The 18159-nt window shown below is 38.2% G+C and overlaps 1 protein-coding gene across 4 annotated transcripts in view; it reads left to right on the top strand.

Annotated features, from left to right (window-relative positions):
• The window catches only part of Dna2 (DNA replication helicase/nuclease 2), a 37728-nt gene that overhangs the window by 6311 nt on the left and 13258 nt on the right, over positions 1 to 18159 (top strand). For 3 of the 4 annotated variants that reach the window (XR_012449731.1, XM_074079008.1, XM_074079006.1), the window contains exons 4-10: positions 185 to 330; positions 2582 to 2713; positions 9083 to 9302; positions 12135 to 12252; positions 12721 to 12886; positions 14122 to 14316; positions 15766 to 15996. Coding sequence is in view for 3 of the 4 variants with exons in the window: in XM_074079008.1 (XP_073935109.1) it covers positions 185 to 330; positions 2582 to 2713; positions 9083 to 9302; positions 12135 to 12252; positions 12721 to 12886; positions 14122 to 14316; positions 15766 to 15996 (1208 nt within the window). In the remaining variant the exon portion in view is untranslated. The remainder of the gene's footprint in view (positions 1 to 184; positions 331 to 2581; positions 2714 to 9082; positions 9303 to 12134; positions 12253 to 12720; positions 12887 to 14121; positions 14317 to 15765; positions 15997 to 18159) is intronic. The other variant, XM_074079007.1, reaches the window with a different exon arrangement.

Here is an 18159-nt window from a genome sequence, read left to right as displayed (position 1 = left end):
GAAAGTGAAAGTCATGTATCATAATTCTACCCACCAGATAAAAATATTTTGACATTCCTCTTTATCAGTATACTTTGGCTATAATGGTTGCATAGTATACAGTCATATGTATTAAAATGTTGTGAAATATGATTCACAACATATTAGCATGTTTCACAACATGTTTGTATGATTTGTTTCCTAGAGCTCTGATCCAGCCACACACCAAATGCTGGTTGGTACAGTTCTCCATGAAGTATTTCAGAAAGCGATAAGTGATAGCTTTGCCCCAGAAAAACTACAAGAACTTGCTTTTCAAACCATTCAAGAAATAAGGCATTTGAAGGAAATGTAAGTAATTGTGAGAAGAACTGCAGATATATTTTATCATGCAATTTCTTGCCTAGAATTTAGGGTTCAGGTCTTTTCTCTACAGGGCTGGTGGCATAGCTCAAGCGCCTAGCAAGTGTTAGGCCAGGGGTTCAACCCCCAGTACTGCAAAAAAAAAAAAAATTCAAAAATAGACTTGGACTTCTCAGGTCTATTTTTAACTAAAATGCAGACTTCAAGGTTGCAGTAAGTACTCTGTTGCAACTCTGAAGAGTTTCTGAAATTGCATAACAGGAGCTCTTAGGCAACAATACCTAAATATTCTGCACATGTGCACAACAGATTTCTTAGCTGTTGTCAGAGAATGTGTTCAAAATATTTGTGCATTAGTTCTAGAAGCAGTGTGACTGAAAATTATATGGATTTGTAGTTATGTGGAACTAGCTTCAAAATCGAACTTTAAAAATTCATAATGAAAGACTGGACTATAAAATTGGTACAGTTTGTGGGTGTTGGGTGGTGTTTGTGGGGCGGGAGGGTGAAGGAAGGAGATTAAGGTGAGGGTGTATGGTTGGTGGACTTCGTATACTTGTATGAAAAAGAACAATGAAACGTCTTACAATTGCTTTAAGTTGAGCCCCAAGGAGGATGACAGGGAGAGATGATGGCGGGTGATCTAACCAATATACAATGTAAGCCTGTTTGGGATTGTCATGATGAATCCACCCCATACAACAAATATATCCTAATAAAAAATTCTTTTTAAAATTGAACTTTGGGGGCGTGACTCAAGTGATAGAGCACCTGCAAGTGTGAGGCCCTGAGTTCAAAGCCCAGTGCTACCATAAAAAAAAAAAAAAAAAATCCAAGTTTGCCAGTTTTATGACTAAATAAGTTACTTAAAGTATCTGAAGGGCTTGGTAGACTGGCTCAAGCACTGCTTGTCTACCAAGCGTTGAGGCCTTGAGTTTAAACACCAGTACCAGAAAAATAAAAGAAAGAAAAAGAATCTGAAGAAGGCTCAGCACTGGTGGCTCACACTTAGAATCCTAACTACTTAAAGGCAAAGATCATAGTTCAAGGCCAACCCTGGGCAGAAAGCTCATGAGACCCCATCTCAACCAATAGCTGGGTGCAGCAGCATGCATCTGGAACCTGTCAGTCCAACTCTGTGGGATGCTGAGATCAGGAGAGGCCAGCCCTAGCAAAAATGTTTTCAGGACAAAACAGTATGGTGGTGCGCCTGTCATCCCAGCTACAGTGGGAAGGGTAAATAGGATGATTGCGGTCCAGGCTGGCCTGAGCAAAAAGCGAGATCCCCATCTCCAAAATAACCAGAGCAAAAAAGGCTAAAGGTGTGGCTCAAGTGGTAAAACGCCTGCCTAGCAAGCGCAAAGCCCTGAGTTCAGACTAGAGGAAAAAAAAAATCTGATAATAACTATTTTTGCAGACTGTTTATGACAGTGGAGATAATATATGTAAAAAATACAAATGACTGCCTGAAAAAGGATTGACATACTCTGCTGCACTCTACCACTGAGCTACATCCCCAGCCTATGTCTGTTTATTTATTTTTGCAGTACTGGGGTTTGAACTCAGGGCCTTATGCTTGCTAGGCAGGCGTTTTATAGCTTGAGCCACTCTTCTAGCCCCCTGTTTTTTTTTTTTTTTTTTTGCAGTACTGGGGTTTGAACTCAGGGCCTACATCTTGAGCCATTCCAACAGCCCTACTTTTGTGATGGGGTTTTTCAAAATAGGGCCTTGAGAACTATTTGCCTGGGCTGGCTTCGAACTGTTTCCTGAGTAGCTAGGATTACAGCATGAGACATCCAGCCTGTGTCTCTAGTTCTTGACTTCTATGCAGTCTACCATTTTTTCACAGAATTTTTTTTGTTTTTGTTTTTTAGTTTTTTGAGACAGGGTCATGTTATAAAGCCCAGGCTGGCCTCAAACCCAGATCCTCCTGTCTCTACCTCCCAAGTCCTGGAATTACAGGTGTACCACACCTAGTCTGAGGAATTTTCTGTTAGTGGTGATTTTGATTTCCAAGCTTGTTGACATAGACCTATATTTTCTAAAATGTAATCTAGTTAGCTTAATGTTTCTAAAACTCCATACAACTGATTTACTAGTGACATACAATCTTTTCTAAAAAATTTTTTGATCCTGTCATATGTTGGGTAAGTACTTTTATTATTATTATTATTTTTATTTTGATGGTACTGGGCTTTGAATTCAGGGCTTTCATATTTAACATCTTTTATTTTGGCAGGTACCGCTTAAATCTGAATGAAGATGAAATAAAGCAAGAAGTAGAGGAGTACCTTCCTTCATTTTCTAAATGGGCTGAGGACTTCATGTATTTGAATACTTCAGGGGACTCCCGTCAGATGCAGCTTTCTCTGTAAGAAGTGCATTTTATTTTTCTAACATTCATATTTTTAGACCAGTATTCTATTCTACATGTCAGATCAAAGTTTTTTAAAGGCTGAGTTATTACAATTAGTATTTTGTTTGCTTGTTATACAATGAAGGACCTTAGTATGATTGCATGACAAAAAAGAATCTAATGAGTAGAAACTTGTTTTCATTATAACAAGTTCTTCTAATATGTTGTTAACATTTTACAAATTCTAATTCTGTATGTAGATTTTAAGAAACTGAAATAGTCAATCCATGAATATTTTGAAGTGATCCTAAATTCTTTTCGTTTGGTGCTGGGAATGGAGCTTTGCTCATGGTGGGCATGCCCTCCACTGAGCTACAACTAACCCCTGTGCTTTTCATTTGATACTTTTCTGTGGAGTTCTTTTTGGCAGTACTGGGGTTTGAACTGAGGGCCTTATGCTTGCTAGTCAGGTACTCTACCAATTGGGCCACTCCACCAGCCCTGTTTTGTGTTTTGTGGTGGGTTTTTTCAAGATAGGGTCCCTTGAACTGTTTGCTCAGATGGTTTCAAACCTTGATTCTCCTGATCTCAGCCACTGGTGCCTGGCTCATTCTGGTCTTTATACCAATTTTCTATAATATTAACAAAGTTCATTGTATCTTTTTCTCTTCTCTCTTATTTTTTTTGGAGAGGGGGTGGTAAGTACTGGAGTCTGAACTCAGGGCCCCATGCTTACTGAGCAAGTGCTCTATCAATTGATACACTCCCCCAGTCGTTTTGCTTTTGTTATTTTTCGGATAGGGTCTCATGGTTTTGCCTGTGCTGGCCTGGATATTGATCCTTCTATTTATGCCTCTTAGTAACTGAGACAACTGATGTGCATCCCCATGTCCAGCTTACTGGTAGAAATGTGGTCTGTCCAGTTTTTTTGTCTGGGCTGGCCTTTCCTCAAACTGCCATCTTCCTGCTCTCTATCTGCCAAACAGCTAGGATTATGGGCATGAGCCACTGTGCCTGGCTCTCCTTTCTTTTGACAGGGTCTTGTTATGTAGCTGAACTTGTAAGGAGCTTGTATGTCATTCCAGTCTGACTTGAGATTCATCCATCTCATTCTCCTGAGTGCTGGGATGGCTGCACTATCACACCTGGCTAGGAGTTTTTTTTATATACAGTAGAAATTGAAGTTTAATGTTAGGATTTCATCACTTACTACTCTACGTAATAATATTTCTAATTTGTATGTGTGAGAGCTTAGTAGCAACCTTGAAAGTTTCATTACTGCTATTAGGTATCCATGTGACATTTTACATGTCATAAGTTTTGCTTTTTTTCATATAAGCTTATTTGAGGACATGCCATGATCAGGTAACATTTGGTGTGAAAAAACAGATGACTTTTGAGGAATTTCTGATAAATTGTAGCTTTCCTGAATTCCACTGTTGTCTTCAAAGATTCTTGAAGTATACATATTCCTTTTATATATGCATATACAAAGTAGACTTCAAACCTACATTGATCAAATGAGATAAAGAAGGACATTCCATACTAATAAAAGGGGAAATAGACTAAAAGGAAATAATAATTAGCAACCTGTATGCACCCAATGTCAATACACCCAATTTCATCAAACATACCCTGAAAGACCTAAAAGAATATATTAACTCCAACACAGTGGTTGTGGGAGACTTTAACACCCCATTATCATCAATAGATAGGTCATCCAAACAAAAAATCAATAAAGAAATCCAAGATCTAAAATATACAGTAGATCAAATGGACCTACTTGATGTCTACAGAACATTTCATCCAACTTCTACATAATATACATTCTTCTCAGCAGCCCATGGAACCTTCTCCAAAATAGATGATATCCTAGGGCACAAAGCAAGCCTCAGCAAATATAAGAAAATAGAAATTATACCGTGCATACTATCTGAACACAATGCAGTAAAACTAGAACTCAACAACAAAAGTAAAGACAAAAAACATGCAAACAGCTGGAAACTAAATAACTCATAACTAAATAACTGAATAACAATGGATCATTGATGAAATAAAAGAGGAAATTAAAAAGTTCCTGGAAGTCAATGAAAATGAAAACACAACCTACCGGAACCTATGGGACACAGCTAAGGCAGTCCTGAGAGGAAAGTTTACAGCCATGAGTGCATATGGTAAAAAGACTGAAAGATCCCAAATCAGTGACCTAATGATACATCTCAAACTCCTAGAAAAACAAGAACAAGCAAATACCAAAACAAATAGAAGGAAAGAAGTAATAAAAATAAGAGCTGAAATCAACGAAATAGAAACCAAAAAAACCATACAAAGAATTAATGAAACAAAAAGTTTGTTCTTTGAAAAAATAAACAAGATCGATAGACCCCTGGCAAACCTGACTAAAATGAGGAGAGAAAAAACCCAAATTAGTAGAATTAGGAATGCAAAAGGGGAGATAACAACAAACACCATGGGAGTCCAGGAAATCATCAGAGACTACTTTGAGAACCTATATTCAAATAAATTTGAAAATCTAAAAGAAATGGACAGATTTCTAGATACATATGATCATCCAAAACTGAACCAAGAGGAAATTAATCACCTGAATAGATCTATAACACAAAATGAAATTGAAGCAGCAATCAAGAGTCTCCCCAAAAAGAAAAGTCAAGGACCTGATGGATTCTCTGCTGAATTCTATCAGACCTTTAAAGAACTGATACCAACCCTCCTTAAACTGTTCCACGAAATAGAAAGGGAAGGAAAACTGCCAAACACATTTTATGGAGCCAGTATTACACTTATCCCAAAACCAGGCAAAGACACCTCCAAAAAGGAGAACTGTAGGCCAATCTCCTTAATGAACATTGATGCAAAAATCCTGAACAAAATAATGGCAAACCGAATTCAGCAACACATCAAAAAGATTATTCACCACGACCAAGTAGGCTTCATCCCAGGGATGCAGGGGTGGTTCAACATACGAAAATCAATAAACGTAATAAACCACATTAACAGAAGCAAAGACAAAAACCACTTGATCATCTCAATAGATGCAGAAAAAGCCTTTGATAAGATCCAACATCATTTCATGATAAAAGCTCTAAGAAAACTAGGAATAGAAGGAAAGTTCCTCAACATTATAAAAGCTATATATGACAAACCTACAGCCAGCATTATACTTAACGGAGAAAAACTGAAACCATTCCCTCTAAAATCAGGAACCAGACAAGGATGCCCACTATCTCCACTCCTATTCAACATAGTACTGGAATTCCTAGCCAGAGCAATTAGGCAAGAAGAAGGAATAAAAGGAATACAAATAGGTAAAGAAACTGTCAAAATATCCCTATTTGCAGACGACATGATCCTATACCTTAAAGACCCAAAAAACTCTACTCAGAAGCTTCTAGACATCATCAATAGCTATAGCAAGGTAGCAGGATATAAAATCAACATAGAAAAATCATTAGCATTTCTATACACTAACAATGAGCAAACTGAAAAAGAATGTATGAAAACAATTCCATTTACAATAGCCTCAAAAAAAATCAAATACCTAGGTGTAAACCTAACAAAAGATGTGAAAGACCTCTACAAGGAAAACTATACCTTTCTGAAGAAAGAGATTGAGGAAGACTATAGAAAGTGGAGAGATCTCCCATGCTCATGGATTGGTAGAATCAACATAGTAAAAATGTTGATACTCCCAAAAGTAATCTACATGTTTAATGCAATTCCCATCAAAATTCCAATGACATTCATTAAAGAGATTGAAAAATCTACTGTTAAATTTATATGGAAACACAGGAAGCCACGAATAGCCAAGGCAATACTTAGTCAAAAGAACAATGCAGGAGGTATCACAATACCTGACTTCAAACTATATTACAAAGCAATAATAATAAAAACAGCATGGTACTGGCACAAAAACAGACATGAAGACCAGTGGAACAGAATAAAGGACCCAGATATGAAGTCACACATCTATAACCAACTTGTCTTTGACAAAGGAGCTAAAAATATACGATGGAGAAATAGCAGCCTCTTCAATAAAAACTGCTGGGAAAACTGGTCAGCAGTCTGCAAAAAACTGAAACTAGATCCATGTATATCACCCTATACCAAGATTAACTCAAAATGGATCAAGGATCTTAATATCAGACCACAAACTCTAAAGTTGATACAGGAAAGAGTAGGAAATACTCTGGAGTTAGTAGGTATAGGTAAGAACTTTCTCAGCAGCACAGCAACTAAGAGATAGCATAGATAAATGGGACCTCATAAAGCTAAAAAAGCTTCTGTTCATCAAAAGAAATGGTCTCTAAACTGAAGAGAACACCCACAGAGTGGGAGAAAATATTTGCCAACTATACATCAGACAAAGGACTGATAACCAGAATATATAGGGAACTTAAAAAACTAAATTCTCCCAAAACTATGAACCAATAAAGAAATGGGCAAGTGAACTAAACAGAACTTTCTCAAAAGAAGAAATTCAAATGGCCAAAAAACACATGAAAAAATGCTCACCATCTCTAGCAATAAAGGAAATGCAAATTAAAACCACGCTAAGATTCCACCTCACCCCTGTTAGAATAGCCATCATCAGCAACACCACCACCAACAGGTGTTGGTGAGGATGCGGGGAAAAAGGAACCCTCTTACACTGTTGGTGGGGATGTAGACTAGTACAACCACTCTGGAAAAAAATTTGGAGGCTACTTAAAAAGCTAGACATCTATCTACCATTTGATCCAGCAATACCACTCTTAGGGATATACCCAAAAGACTGACACAGGTTACTCCAGAGGCACCTGCACACCCATGTTTATTGCGGCACTATTCACAATAGCCAAGTTATGGAAACAGCCAAGATGCCCTACCACTGACCAATGGATTAAGAAAATGTGCTATCTATACACAATGGAATTTTATGCAGCCATGAAGAAGAACGAAATGTTATCATTCTCTGGTAAATGGATGGAATTGGAGAACATCATTCTGAGTGAGATTAGCCTGTCCCAAAAGACCAAAAATCGTATGTTCTCCCTCATATGTGGACATTAGATCAAGGGCAAACACAGCAATGGGATTGGACTATGAGCACATGATAAAAGCGAGAGCACACAAGGGGGGGTGAGGATAGGTAAGACACCTAAAAAACTAGCTAGCATTTGTTGCCCTTAACGCAGAGAAACTAAAGCAGATACCTTAAAAGCAACTGAGGCCAATAGGAAAAGGGGAGCAGGAACTAGAGAAAAGGTTAGATCAAAAAGAATTAACCTGGAAGGTAACACCCACGCACAGGAAATCAATGTGAGTCAATGCCCTGTATAGCTATCCTTATCTCAACCAGCAAAACCCCTTGTTCCTTCCTATTATTGCTTATACTCTCTCTACAACAAAATTAGAAATAAGGGCAAAATAGTTTCTGCTGGGTATTGGGGGGGGAGGGGGAGGGGGCGGAGTGGGTGGCAAGGGAGGGGGTGGGGGCATGGGGGAAAAATGAACCAAGCCTTGTATGCACATATGAATAATAAAAAAAAAAATCCAGACACTCAGAGAACACCAACAAGGGTAAATAAAAGCAAACAAAAATCTAAAAAAAAAGGACTGAAAGATCCCAAATCAGTGACCTAATGATACATCTCAAACTCCTAGACAAACAAGAACAAGCAAATACCAAAACAAATAGAAGGAAAGAAATAATAAAAATAAGAGCTGAAATCAACGAAATAGAAACCAAAAAAACCATACAAACAATCAATGAAAAAAAAGTTGGTTCTTTGAAAAAATAAACAAGATCGACAGACCCCTGGCAAACCTGACTAAAATTAGGAGAGAAAAAACCCAAATTAGTAGAATCAGGAATTAAAAGGGGAGATAACAACAAACACCATGGAAGTCCAGGAAATCATCAGAGACTACTTTGAGAACCTATATTCGAAAATGAATACTAAACAGATATGTAGAGCCAGGCATGGTGGAGCACCACTGCAGTCCCAGTATTTAGGAGGCTGAGGCAGGAGGAACCCAAGGTTGAGGCCAGCCTGGGCTACATAGTGAGACTCTATTACAAAAAGTAAAAATGCCAGTGGCTCACACCTCTAATCCTAGCTACCTAGGAGGCAGAGATCAGAAGGTTCGTGGTTCGAAGCCAGCCGAGCAAATAGTTCCAAAGATCCTTTCTTGAAAAAACCCAACACAAAAAAGTGCTGGTGGGGTTACTCAAGGTGAAGGCCCTGAGTTCAGACCCCAGTACTGCAAAAAAACAAATAAATACTACAAGGTATGTAGATTCCCACATCCCACCTTTCTCTGTAGGTAATAGTGCCTGCAGAGCTCTTTTCTAATTGTTTTTGTGTTTTCCCCTCCCGGCAGGCCAAGTGATGGTAGTAGCAATAACTCAACATGTAACATTGAAGTAACAAAGTCACTGGATATTGAAGAAAGCATCTGGTCCCCAAGGTTTGGATTGAAAGGCAAAATAGATGTTACAGTTGGTGTGAAAATACATCGAGGCTGTAACACGAAATACAAAATAATGCCACTGGAACTTAAAACTGGCAAAGAATCTAATTCAATTGAACACCGTAGTCAGGTATAAATCTTAACATTGTCTGAGTCTTTAATGTATTTAAACATGTAATCTGTTTTATGTATGTTGGTTCAATTCAGGTAATGCTTATTTGAATTTCATGGGTATTCAGTTTTAGTACATCATAACCCGTGCTCGTCCTGTTTTATTAATATATACATGCTCAGTAGAAAATTTTCTCTACAAAGTGATACCAGAGCTGAACTTGCAAGGCAGTGATGCCAGCTTTATACTGCCAAGTATCAGTTTAAACAGATGCTGCTTCTAACTGATTTTTTCTTTTTTATTTGGTGGAACTGGGGTTTGAACTCAGGGCTTTATGCTTGCAAAAGCAGGTGCTGTAACAGCTTGAGCCACACCTCACAGATGCTGCTTCTAAAATAAAAATTCTTATTCATCTAAGTTGGGAAAACTTAAGTGTATTTGGTTCTGAACTAAAAAGTCTTTTTTTTTTTTCTTTTTTTAGTATTGGGGTTTTTTTTTAAGAAAGGGTCTTTGGAACTATTTGCCTGGCAAATATAATGATAAAGTTGAATTATAGTAATATTGTAAAACTTAACCCAACATCCTTTTATTTTATTTTATTTATTTTTTATTTTATCATTTTTACATTTACTCACATGTGTATACATTGTTTGGGCACCTCCTCCCTACCCCACCCCCAGCATCCTTTTATTATGTTAAAGGGCTGGTGGAGTGGCTCAAGTTGTAGAATGAATGCCTAGTAAGCCTAACAAGTGTGAGGCCCTGAGTTCAAGTCCCACTGCTGACAAATTATTTTATTTTATATATGTATATAAAATATATATATTTATATATATAATAAGATAGATAGATAGATAGTCGTAGGGCTAGGGTGTCGCTCAGTGGTAGAGTGCATGCTTAGCATGTGAAAGGCCCTAAGATTGATAAATAGCGTGCACACAGACATATGTACACGTCCCTCAAAACATCAAAACATGCTTCATGGGCTCAGATGTTTAAACACAGCCTGTCATGAGAATCTTAAAAGTCTGCAGATGAATTTGGGAGATCAAGTTAAAAAATCAAAATTTTCAGCATGATTCTTTCCTAAGACAGAATGTTTATATACTTTACTCTGTAGATATTTGAAATTATCTTAAGTATTTCTATACATGTCTTTGAACCTTGAGGCATCTGAGATTGTATTTTCTTTGCAAAATTTTTATATTGGAATTTCTCCTATATTTTTCTTACATTTGCTTATTGTGAAAACGCTGTTTTTTTTTTTTTTCTTTGAGGTCTTGTTAAATTGCCCAGACTATCTTGAACTCCCTCCTCCTGCTTCAGCCTCCTATGTAGCTGGGATTACAGGTACACACCACCACGCTGGCTTAAGACTGTTTTGTAGGAACTAAGGAAAAAACACTTTTTTTTGGTAAAGTTGTCTTGGACATTGGGTAGTGAGTTTATAGAGATACTTAGTATTCATATTGCAAGTAGGAATGTAAATATAATTTGAACTTACACATGCTAATTATAATTACTGGTCTTAGTGTTTGAGAACGATTTTCAAGACTCCTTATAGCATTTAATATTTGAATCTTTGAGAGCTATTAGAAAACAAATCAGCTTGTTAGGCTTCAACTAAATGACTTCTTGCTGCTAAAGCTTTTTTCTTTGGCGGTACTGGGGTTTGAACTAAGGGCTTCATGTTTGCTAGGCAGGTGCTCTACCGCTTGAGCCACGCCTCCAGCCTGCTGCTGAAGCCTTTTCTTGATTGAAGGGGACTGTTTCTAATTTGACTGATGGTTCCTCTGCAGTGCACCATTGAACCTTAGGCAGTTAGTGACACTTCCTGCTCTGGAAGAGCAGCACACTCACATCTATTTATCACAGTAATTACAACAGATGATACACATTTTAGTGTTTAGCTCATTTATTTGGTGTGACTGGGGTTTGAACTCACGGCTTCATACTTGCAAAGCAGGCACTCTACTGCTTGAGGCATACCTCTAGTCCATTTTGTTCTGGTTATTTTTTGGAGATAGGATCTTAGGAACTATTTGCCTCAGCTGGCCTCCAACTCAATCCTCCTGAGAGGAGGAATCCAAGTAGCTAGGATTACAAGTGTGAGCTACCAGTCCCAGCTAGCTCACTTGCCTGTTTATTTGTTGATTTATTTATGGTAGGAATGGGGTTTGAACAGGGGGTCTAATGCTTGCTAGGGAGGCACTCTTACCCTTGAGATACACCTCCAGTCTTAGCTCATTTATTTTAAATAGGGAACATACGACTGTTAACTTGTAAATATAAGGCATAGTTTGACTAATTTCCCTCCTAAAATTTTAGAAATTTAAATATGTACTAAGAAAAATTCTTCATCTTTTTCTTTCCTTTCCTCTCTCCCTTTCTTGTTTAAGCCAAGCAGATGGTCTACCACTTGAGCCAAACCCTAGCCACATAGTCTTTATTTTCTTTATTGTCTAAGGAAAACTGAGAACTATGAACAGTTTGTGCAAATTAAATGTTTGAAATTGTATTTGGGCTGTTAACCTTTACCAACGTGGCTTGTGTTATTTTCAAAATAGAAATAACTTCATTAACCTTTTTTGTTTGTATGTTTTGGAAATCACTGTGTAACCCAGGCTGGCCCACTTGCTATGTAGTATAGGCTGTCTTTAAACATTTTGAGGAAGCTGCTTCTGCCTCCTCAGTGCTGGGATCACAGGTGTGTACCACACACCCAGCTCGTCATTGACCTTTTGATTTTATAATTATGTGCTGATTACCAGATAGTCAGGGGAAATAATAGAAAGTTACAGTTTTGTTTAACAGCATATTCAATGTTTGCTTAACAACTGTTTTGCATAGGTTGTTCTGTACACACTGCTAAGCCAAGAGAGAAGAACGGATCCAGAGGCTGGCTTGCTTCTCTACCTCAAGACGGGGCAGATGTACACTGTGCCTGCCAACCATCTAGATAAAAGAGGTTGAGCTATTTGCTTCTGGTTTTACCTCTCAGGTCCCCCTCCCACCCGTCAAGTTTTGGTGATACAGTTTTACACCAGACAGTCAGCTTACTGGGCCTGTTACAGGATGTAATTTGTAGTTTTGGTATTTTAAAAACTAATTTTTACAGTGTACTCTGTAGTTGAAAATATCATTTACCTTTACATTTTTATTATACAAAACTATTTTCATCTTATTATCTGGTAGTAGATATTCTAGATTGCTTCCTTCATCCTTAGCATTCAGCCAGTTAAACACCAGCGTCACTATACTCACTAGGAATGAGATAGGTAGTCATTTTATGAATTTATGAAGTGAACAAAAACTTAATGGAAATATAACCAACAACAATTACTCTAGCATAGTGGGGAACAGGAATATCATTCTCTACTTTTCTTTGTTTCTGAATCTGAAGGTTATTACTGATTCAATGTTTTGTTTTTCATAGAATTATTAAAGTTAAGGAACCAGATGGCATTCTCTTTGTTGCACCGTATTAGCAAATCTGCTACGGGGAATGAGAAGGCACAGCTTACTTCTTTGCCACAAATAATTGAAGAGGGAAAAGTCTGTAGATACTGTTCACAAGTGAGCAACTGTGCTCTCTATAGCAGGTAGACACACTAGCTCCTAAAAGTGTTATTTATTTATTTATTTTTGGTGGTACTGGGATTTGAACTTGGGGGCTCATGCTTGCTAGGCAGGCACTCTTACCATTTGAGCTACTCTGCCAGTCCTGTTTTGTGATGGTTTTTTTTTTTTGAGATAGGTTCTCTCGAACTATTTGCCCGGGCTGGCTTCAAACCACAATCCTTCTGATATCTGCCTCCTGAGTAGCTAGGATTGCAGGCATGAACCATTAGTTCCCATCCAAAAGTATTATTTCAAATTGAATATGAACTTAGCTCAGTGATTTAACATTGGTAGTTTGTTCAGCATTGATTCCATTTCAGTTATTTTTATTTGTAGATAGTATTTGTAAAATGAAGGGAACAGAAAATAAAAAACAGCTTACATTGTCTAATAAGTCTGTTTTCTTGGTAAATGACAAGAGTACTTTTAAGCCGGGCTTTGGTGGCTCATGCCTGTAATCCTAGCTACTCAAGAGGCAGAGATCAGGAGGATTGCAGTTTGAAGCCAGCTGGGGCAAATAGTTCGAGAGACCTTATCTTGAAAAAACTCTTCAAAAAAATAGGGTTGGTGGAGTGGCTCAAGGTGAAGGCCCTGAGTTCAGTACTGCCAAAAAAAAAAAAAAAAAAAAAAAAAAGTACTTTTAAAACATTTTCTAAAAGTGAAATTTTTGTTTGTTTTTTTTTCACTTTTTTTGAGACAGTTTCTTATCATGTAGCCCTGGGTGACCTTGTACTCACTGTGTATCGCAGGCTGGCCTTGAATTTGTGATCCTCCTGCCTCACCTTCCCTAGTGCTGGGATTATAAGTGTGCATCACCACACCCAGCTTCAAAAATATTTTTTTTTTGGAGGGGAACTAGGGTTTGAACTTAGGGCTTCATACTTGCAAAGCAGGTACTCTACTGCTTGAGCCATACCTCCAGTCCAGTTGCTCTGGTTATTTTTGGAGATGGGGTCTCGAAATACTTGCTTGGGCTAGCCTCAAACCCAGATCCTCTTGATTTCAACCTCCCATGTAGCTAGAATTGCCAGCGTGAGCCACCAGCACCCAGTTGGTGAAATGTTTCATGTACAACCCTAGCTTGGAATTCTTGAGTTTTTTTGTTTTGTTGTTTTGTTTCTGATGGTGGGGGTTGAGCCAGGGCTGTGGGCATGCTAGGCAAGTGCTGTATTACTGAGTTACATCTCCAGCCCTCTAACTTGGACTTTGTATTTAGAGCAATTGAACAACCAGTGGATGAAAGTTCAGTCCCAGAGGTCATGTTGACCAAAATACAAGAAGAAACCCAGCATCTGCAGCGTGCACACTTAGAGTACTTCAGCCTTTGGTGTCTAATGTTAACCCTGGAGTCACAATCCAAAGACAACAGAAAGAATCACCAAAATATCTGGCTAATGCCTGCTTCTGAAATGTAAGTGGTCCTCTGATTGCAGTGAGATACCCATAGTTTATATCAGCTTGTACATGGCATTTGGAATTCACAACAAATTGAGGTTATGTAGCATGTTAAAGACACGTGGTTTCATTTATTCACGACAACCCCATATGATTATCCATGAAATGTTTCTAATAGACCTTCATTTCTTGTATGCTGTGTGCCACAATCATTGTTAGTAGTTTGTTTTCAGTAGGTTAAACATGCCTCAAGAAATTTTTTAAGGGCTGGTGGAGTGGCTCAAGTGGTAGAGCACCTGTCTAGCAACTTTGAGCCCCTGAGTTCAAATCCCAGAACTGCCAAAAAACAAAAACAAAACAAAAGAAGTCTTTTTAGGTAGGCTCACGCCTGTAATCCTAACTACTCAGGAGGCAGAGATCAGGAGGATGGAGTTCAAAGCTAGCCTGGGCAAACAGTTTGTGAGACCCTATCTCAAAAATATCCAACACATAAAAGGGCTGGTAGAGTGACTTAAGTGGTAGAGTGCCTGACTAGCAAGCATGAGGCCCTGAGTTCAAACCCCAGTACAGCTAAAAAAAAGAAGTCTTTTAAAAATAGTAAATTATTTGTCATCAGTGATATCCGCATAAACTTGAGTATATGATAAGGTGAATTATTACATATTAATTAGGTTTTACTTAACCTTTTGCCTTATTTAAAATGTTTATATTTTCAGTAAAATTTTGTATTATCATTAGAAAAAGTTTGCATTTTCTGTTTTTAATAGAGACTCACATTTTCTTTTTGTTGCTGTTGTTTTGTATTTTTCACAGTGCTAGGGATGGACCTCATGTGCTAGGCAAGTGCTCTACCACTGAGTTCAAACCCAGTCAGCCAAAAAAAAAAAAAGTTCATGTAGTTATGGATCAAGTGCATAAATGCAGTAAATATGTAAAGTGTACATACAATGAAGCCTCTGAGGTTGTGTAGTGTTTATAGTAGTACCTGAATACTTTAAATGCTAGAACTATCAGTGGTGTTAGCAACTTGCTTGTCATTATTTTAATAACAATAATTACAAATCCTCTTGTAAACAGTAAAGAAATAAGTTATTTCTTCACATCAAATTCAGGAGCAGATGTATCATTGTATCAGTGTCTTGTGTATCAGCACAGGAAATGGGGGTATTGATCAAGGATCAGTGTGCTAATAAATAGCTTATTGAGAGGTCCCAGCCTGTTGATGCAATAAGGGTGGGGATGGTGGTGGTGAAAGGTATTTAAAAACTAACAGGGGATGTTTACTTAGCATTTTTATCACTTTTCTGTAGATGGTAGGAAGTGTAAAAAGGAGAAACTCAATTTTCGTATTAGTTTCCAGGGACCAGATAAACAAGTAAATTGTGGAAAAACATGAATACAGTATTTATGTATATGACATAAATGGAGACTTTCTCTCTCTCTCTCCCCTGTCTCCCCTAAATAGGGAGGAGAAAGGCAGCTGCATTGGGAACCTAATCAGGACAAAACATGTGAATAGAGTCTGCGATGGGCAGTACTTACATCATTTCCAGCGTAGAAATGGTGCTATGCCTGGGACAAACCTAATGGCAGGAGACAGAATTATTTTAAGTGGAGAGGAGAGAGCGCTGTTTGCCTTGTCTAAGGGATATGTGAAGAAGATTAACATGACAACAGTAACCTGTTTATTAGACAGGTAATGAAATGCTGCTTTTGATAAGTTATTGATGGATAAGGGGGCGGAGTGGGTGGTAAGGGAGGGGGTGGGGGCAGGGGGGAGAAATGACCCAAGCCTTGTATGCACATATGAATAATAAAAGAAAAAAAAAATAAAAAATAAATAAAAAATAAAAGACACCCTAGGGGTGAGTCAAAGGAAAAAAAAAAAGTTATTGATGGATAATTCATGGACCGTATGATTCATCTGTTTAAAGTGTACACTTCCATGGTTTTCAGTATATTCAGAGTTGTACAAAAGCCTGGGGATGTAGCTCAGCCTTAGTGGCCTACGTAGCATGTGCAGAGCACTGGGTTCCATCTATTATATTGTTGTATAATCATCACCACAATCATTTTTAGTATTTATAACTCCTAAAAGAGACCTGTACCCTATCTTAGTCACCCCTGCATTTCCCTTAATCTCCCCCAGCCCCAGATAACCACTTTCTGTCTTTACTGAGCATCTCATGTACATGGAATCCCACAGCATGTGGTCTTTGGCTGGTTTTTGTCACTTAGCATATTGGTTTTCATGTGGTGACATGTAAAAATGAAGTAAAACTGACACAATATAAAATTGGCCATTAACCATTTTAATTGGCACCGAGCACCTTCACTGTCTTAAGTGCCCATCACTTCTCCCTAGTTCCAAGACACTTTCATCACTGTAAAAGGAAACTCCAAACTCAGTAAGCAGCCACTTTCCACTCTTCTTCTAGCCCCTGCCATCTACTTTTGTTTTCTGTATTAACTTATTCTGAATATATGATCTCAGTGTTGTCACACAGTGTGTGACCTTTTGTGTCTGGCTTATTTCACTTAGCGTAATGTTGGTGAAGTCCATCCATGTTGTAGCATGTATCAGTAACTCATTTCTTCTGTGGCTGAGTAACATTCATTGTGGGGACAGACCACGCTCTGCTCATCCACTCACCTGCTAATGGACATGTGAGTTTGAGTAATATTGATGTGGGCATCCATCCACAAATTTTTATGTGTGCATATTTTCATTTTCCTTTAGTTATCTAATAGTAGAATCACTGGGTCATGTTCTAGTTTTGTGTTTAATATTTTGAGGAATTACCAAATTGTTAATCAGGTTTTTTTGGCAGGGAGATATTGGGGTTTGAACTCAGGGCTTTGTTCTGGCTAAGTAGGTGCTCTATTGTTTGAGCCACACCCGCAGCCCTAAACTTTTGTTTAGCACATTGTTTTATAGTGTTAATGTGTGTGTAATCTTTCCTAATTCTCACAAGCACATGTGTGTCAGCATAACTGTGCTTTATTAGCTATGAGGCTTCTCTTTTGTACTCTGGGCTCTTTCCATTTTGTTCTCCCCTTAAAAAAAGTTTTTCTACTGATAAGTGTGATATAAAGTATACTTATAGCAGTTAAAAGAAAGTAAGTTGACTTGAAGTGGAGATAGCAGAATCATGGCTCACGTCTAGCCTGAGCAAAAGTTAGTGAGATCCTATCTCACAAATAAGCCAAGCATGGTGATCAATGTCTATAATCCCAGCTCCTGAGGAAGACTGGCCTAAGCAAAAGTGGAGACTCTTTCTGAAAAACAAAGTGAACGCAAGAGGACTGGGGCATGTCTGAAGTTGTAGAGCATAAGGCTTTGAGTCCAATCTTCAGTATTGTCAAACAAAGCAAAACAAAAAAACCCCCAAAAATCCGAAAAGAAAGTACCTTGATGTAAAGAAAAATGCTAAGTAAATAATAGTATGAAAACTTGTGGCAGAGACCAAATCCATGTTCACTAATACCTGTGGTACTCCTTTCTGCATGCCCAGCTTTCCTTCCAGTTGGTACAGGCATGCCTCCCCTTTTCCTAATGGATAGGAGTCATACATGGTTCTTTGGGGAGAGAGAGCAGATGGAATCTGCCTTCCCTGACACTCTGTGGTTTCCTTCCTAATGGATAGGAGTCGGGGATTGGGATGCAGTGACAGCTGGGTAACCTCAGCAGAAATGTCCGGGTTTGTCTCCTACAATTTAGTCATCAGTCAAGCCATGACTAGCCCTAGCTTGGGTTTCATGATATGGAAGGGTGAACCACAATATTTCTGCTGTTGCACAGGATTAACTGCAATCCTTTGTAGTACGTTTTGTTTTTTGTGCTGCTGGTGATGGAACC

This window comes from Castor canadensis, chromosome 7, assembly GCF_047511655.1.
Source record: "Castor canadensis chromosome 7, mCasCan1.hap1v2, whole genome shotgun sequence".
Classification (NCBI taxonomy): domain Eukaryota; kingdom Metazoa; phylum Chordata; class Mammalia; order Rodentia; family Castoridae; genus Castor; species Castor canadensis.
The sequence above is the reverse complement of the archived record's forward strand: the minus strand, read 5'-3'. Positions and strand labels throughout refer to the sequence as shown.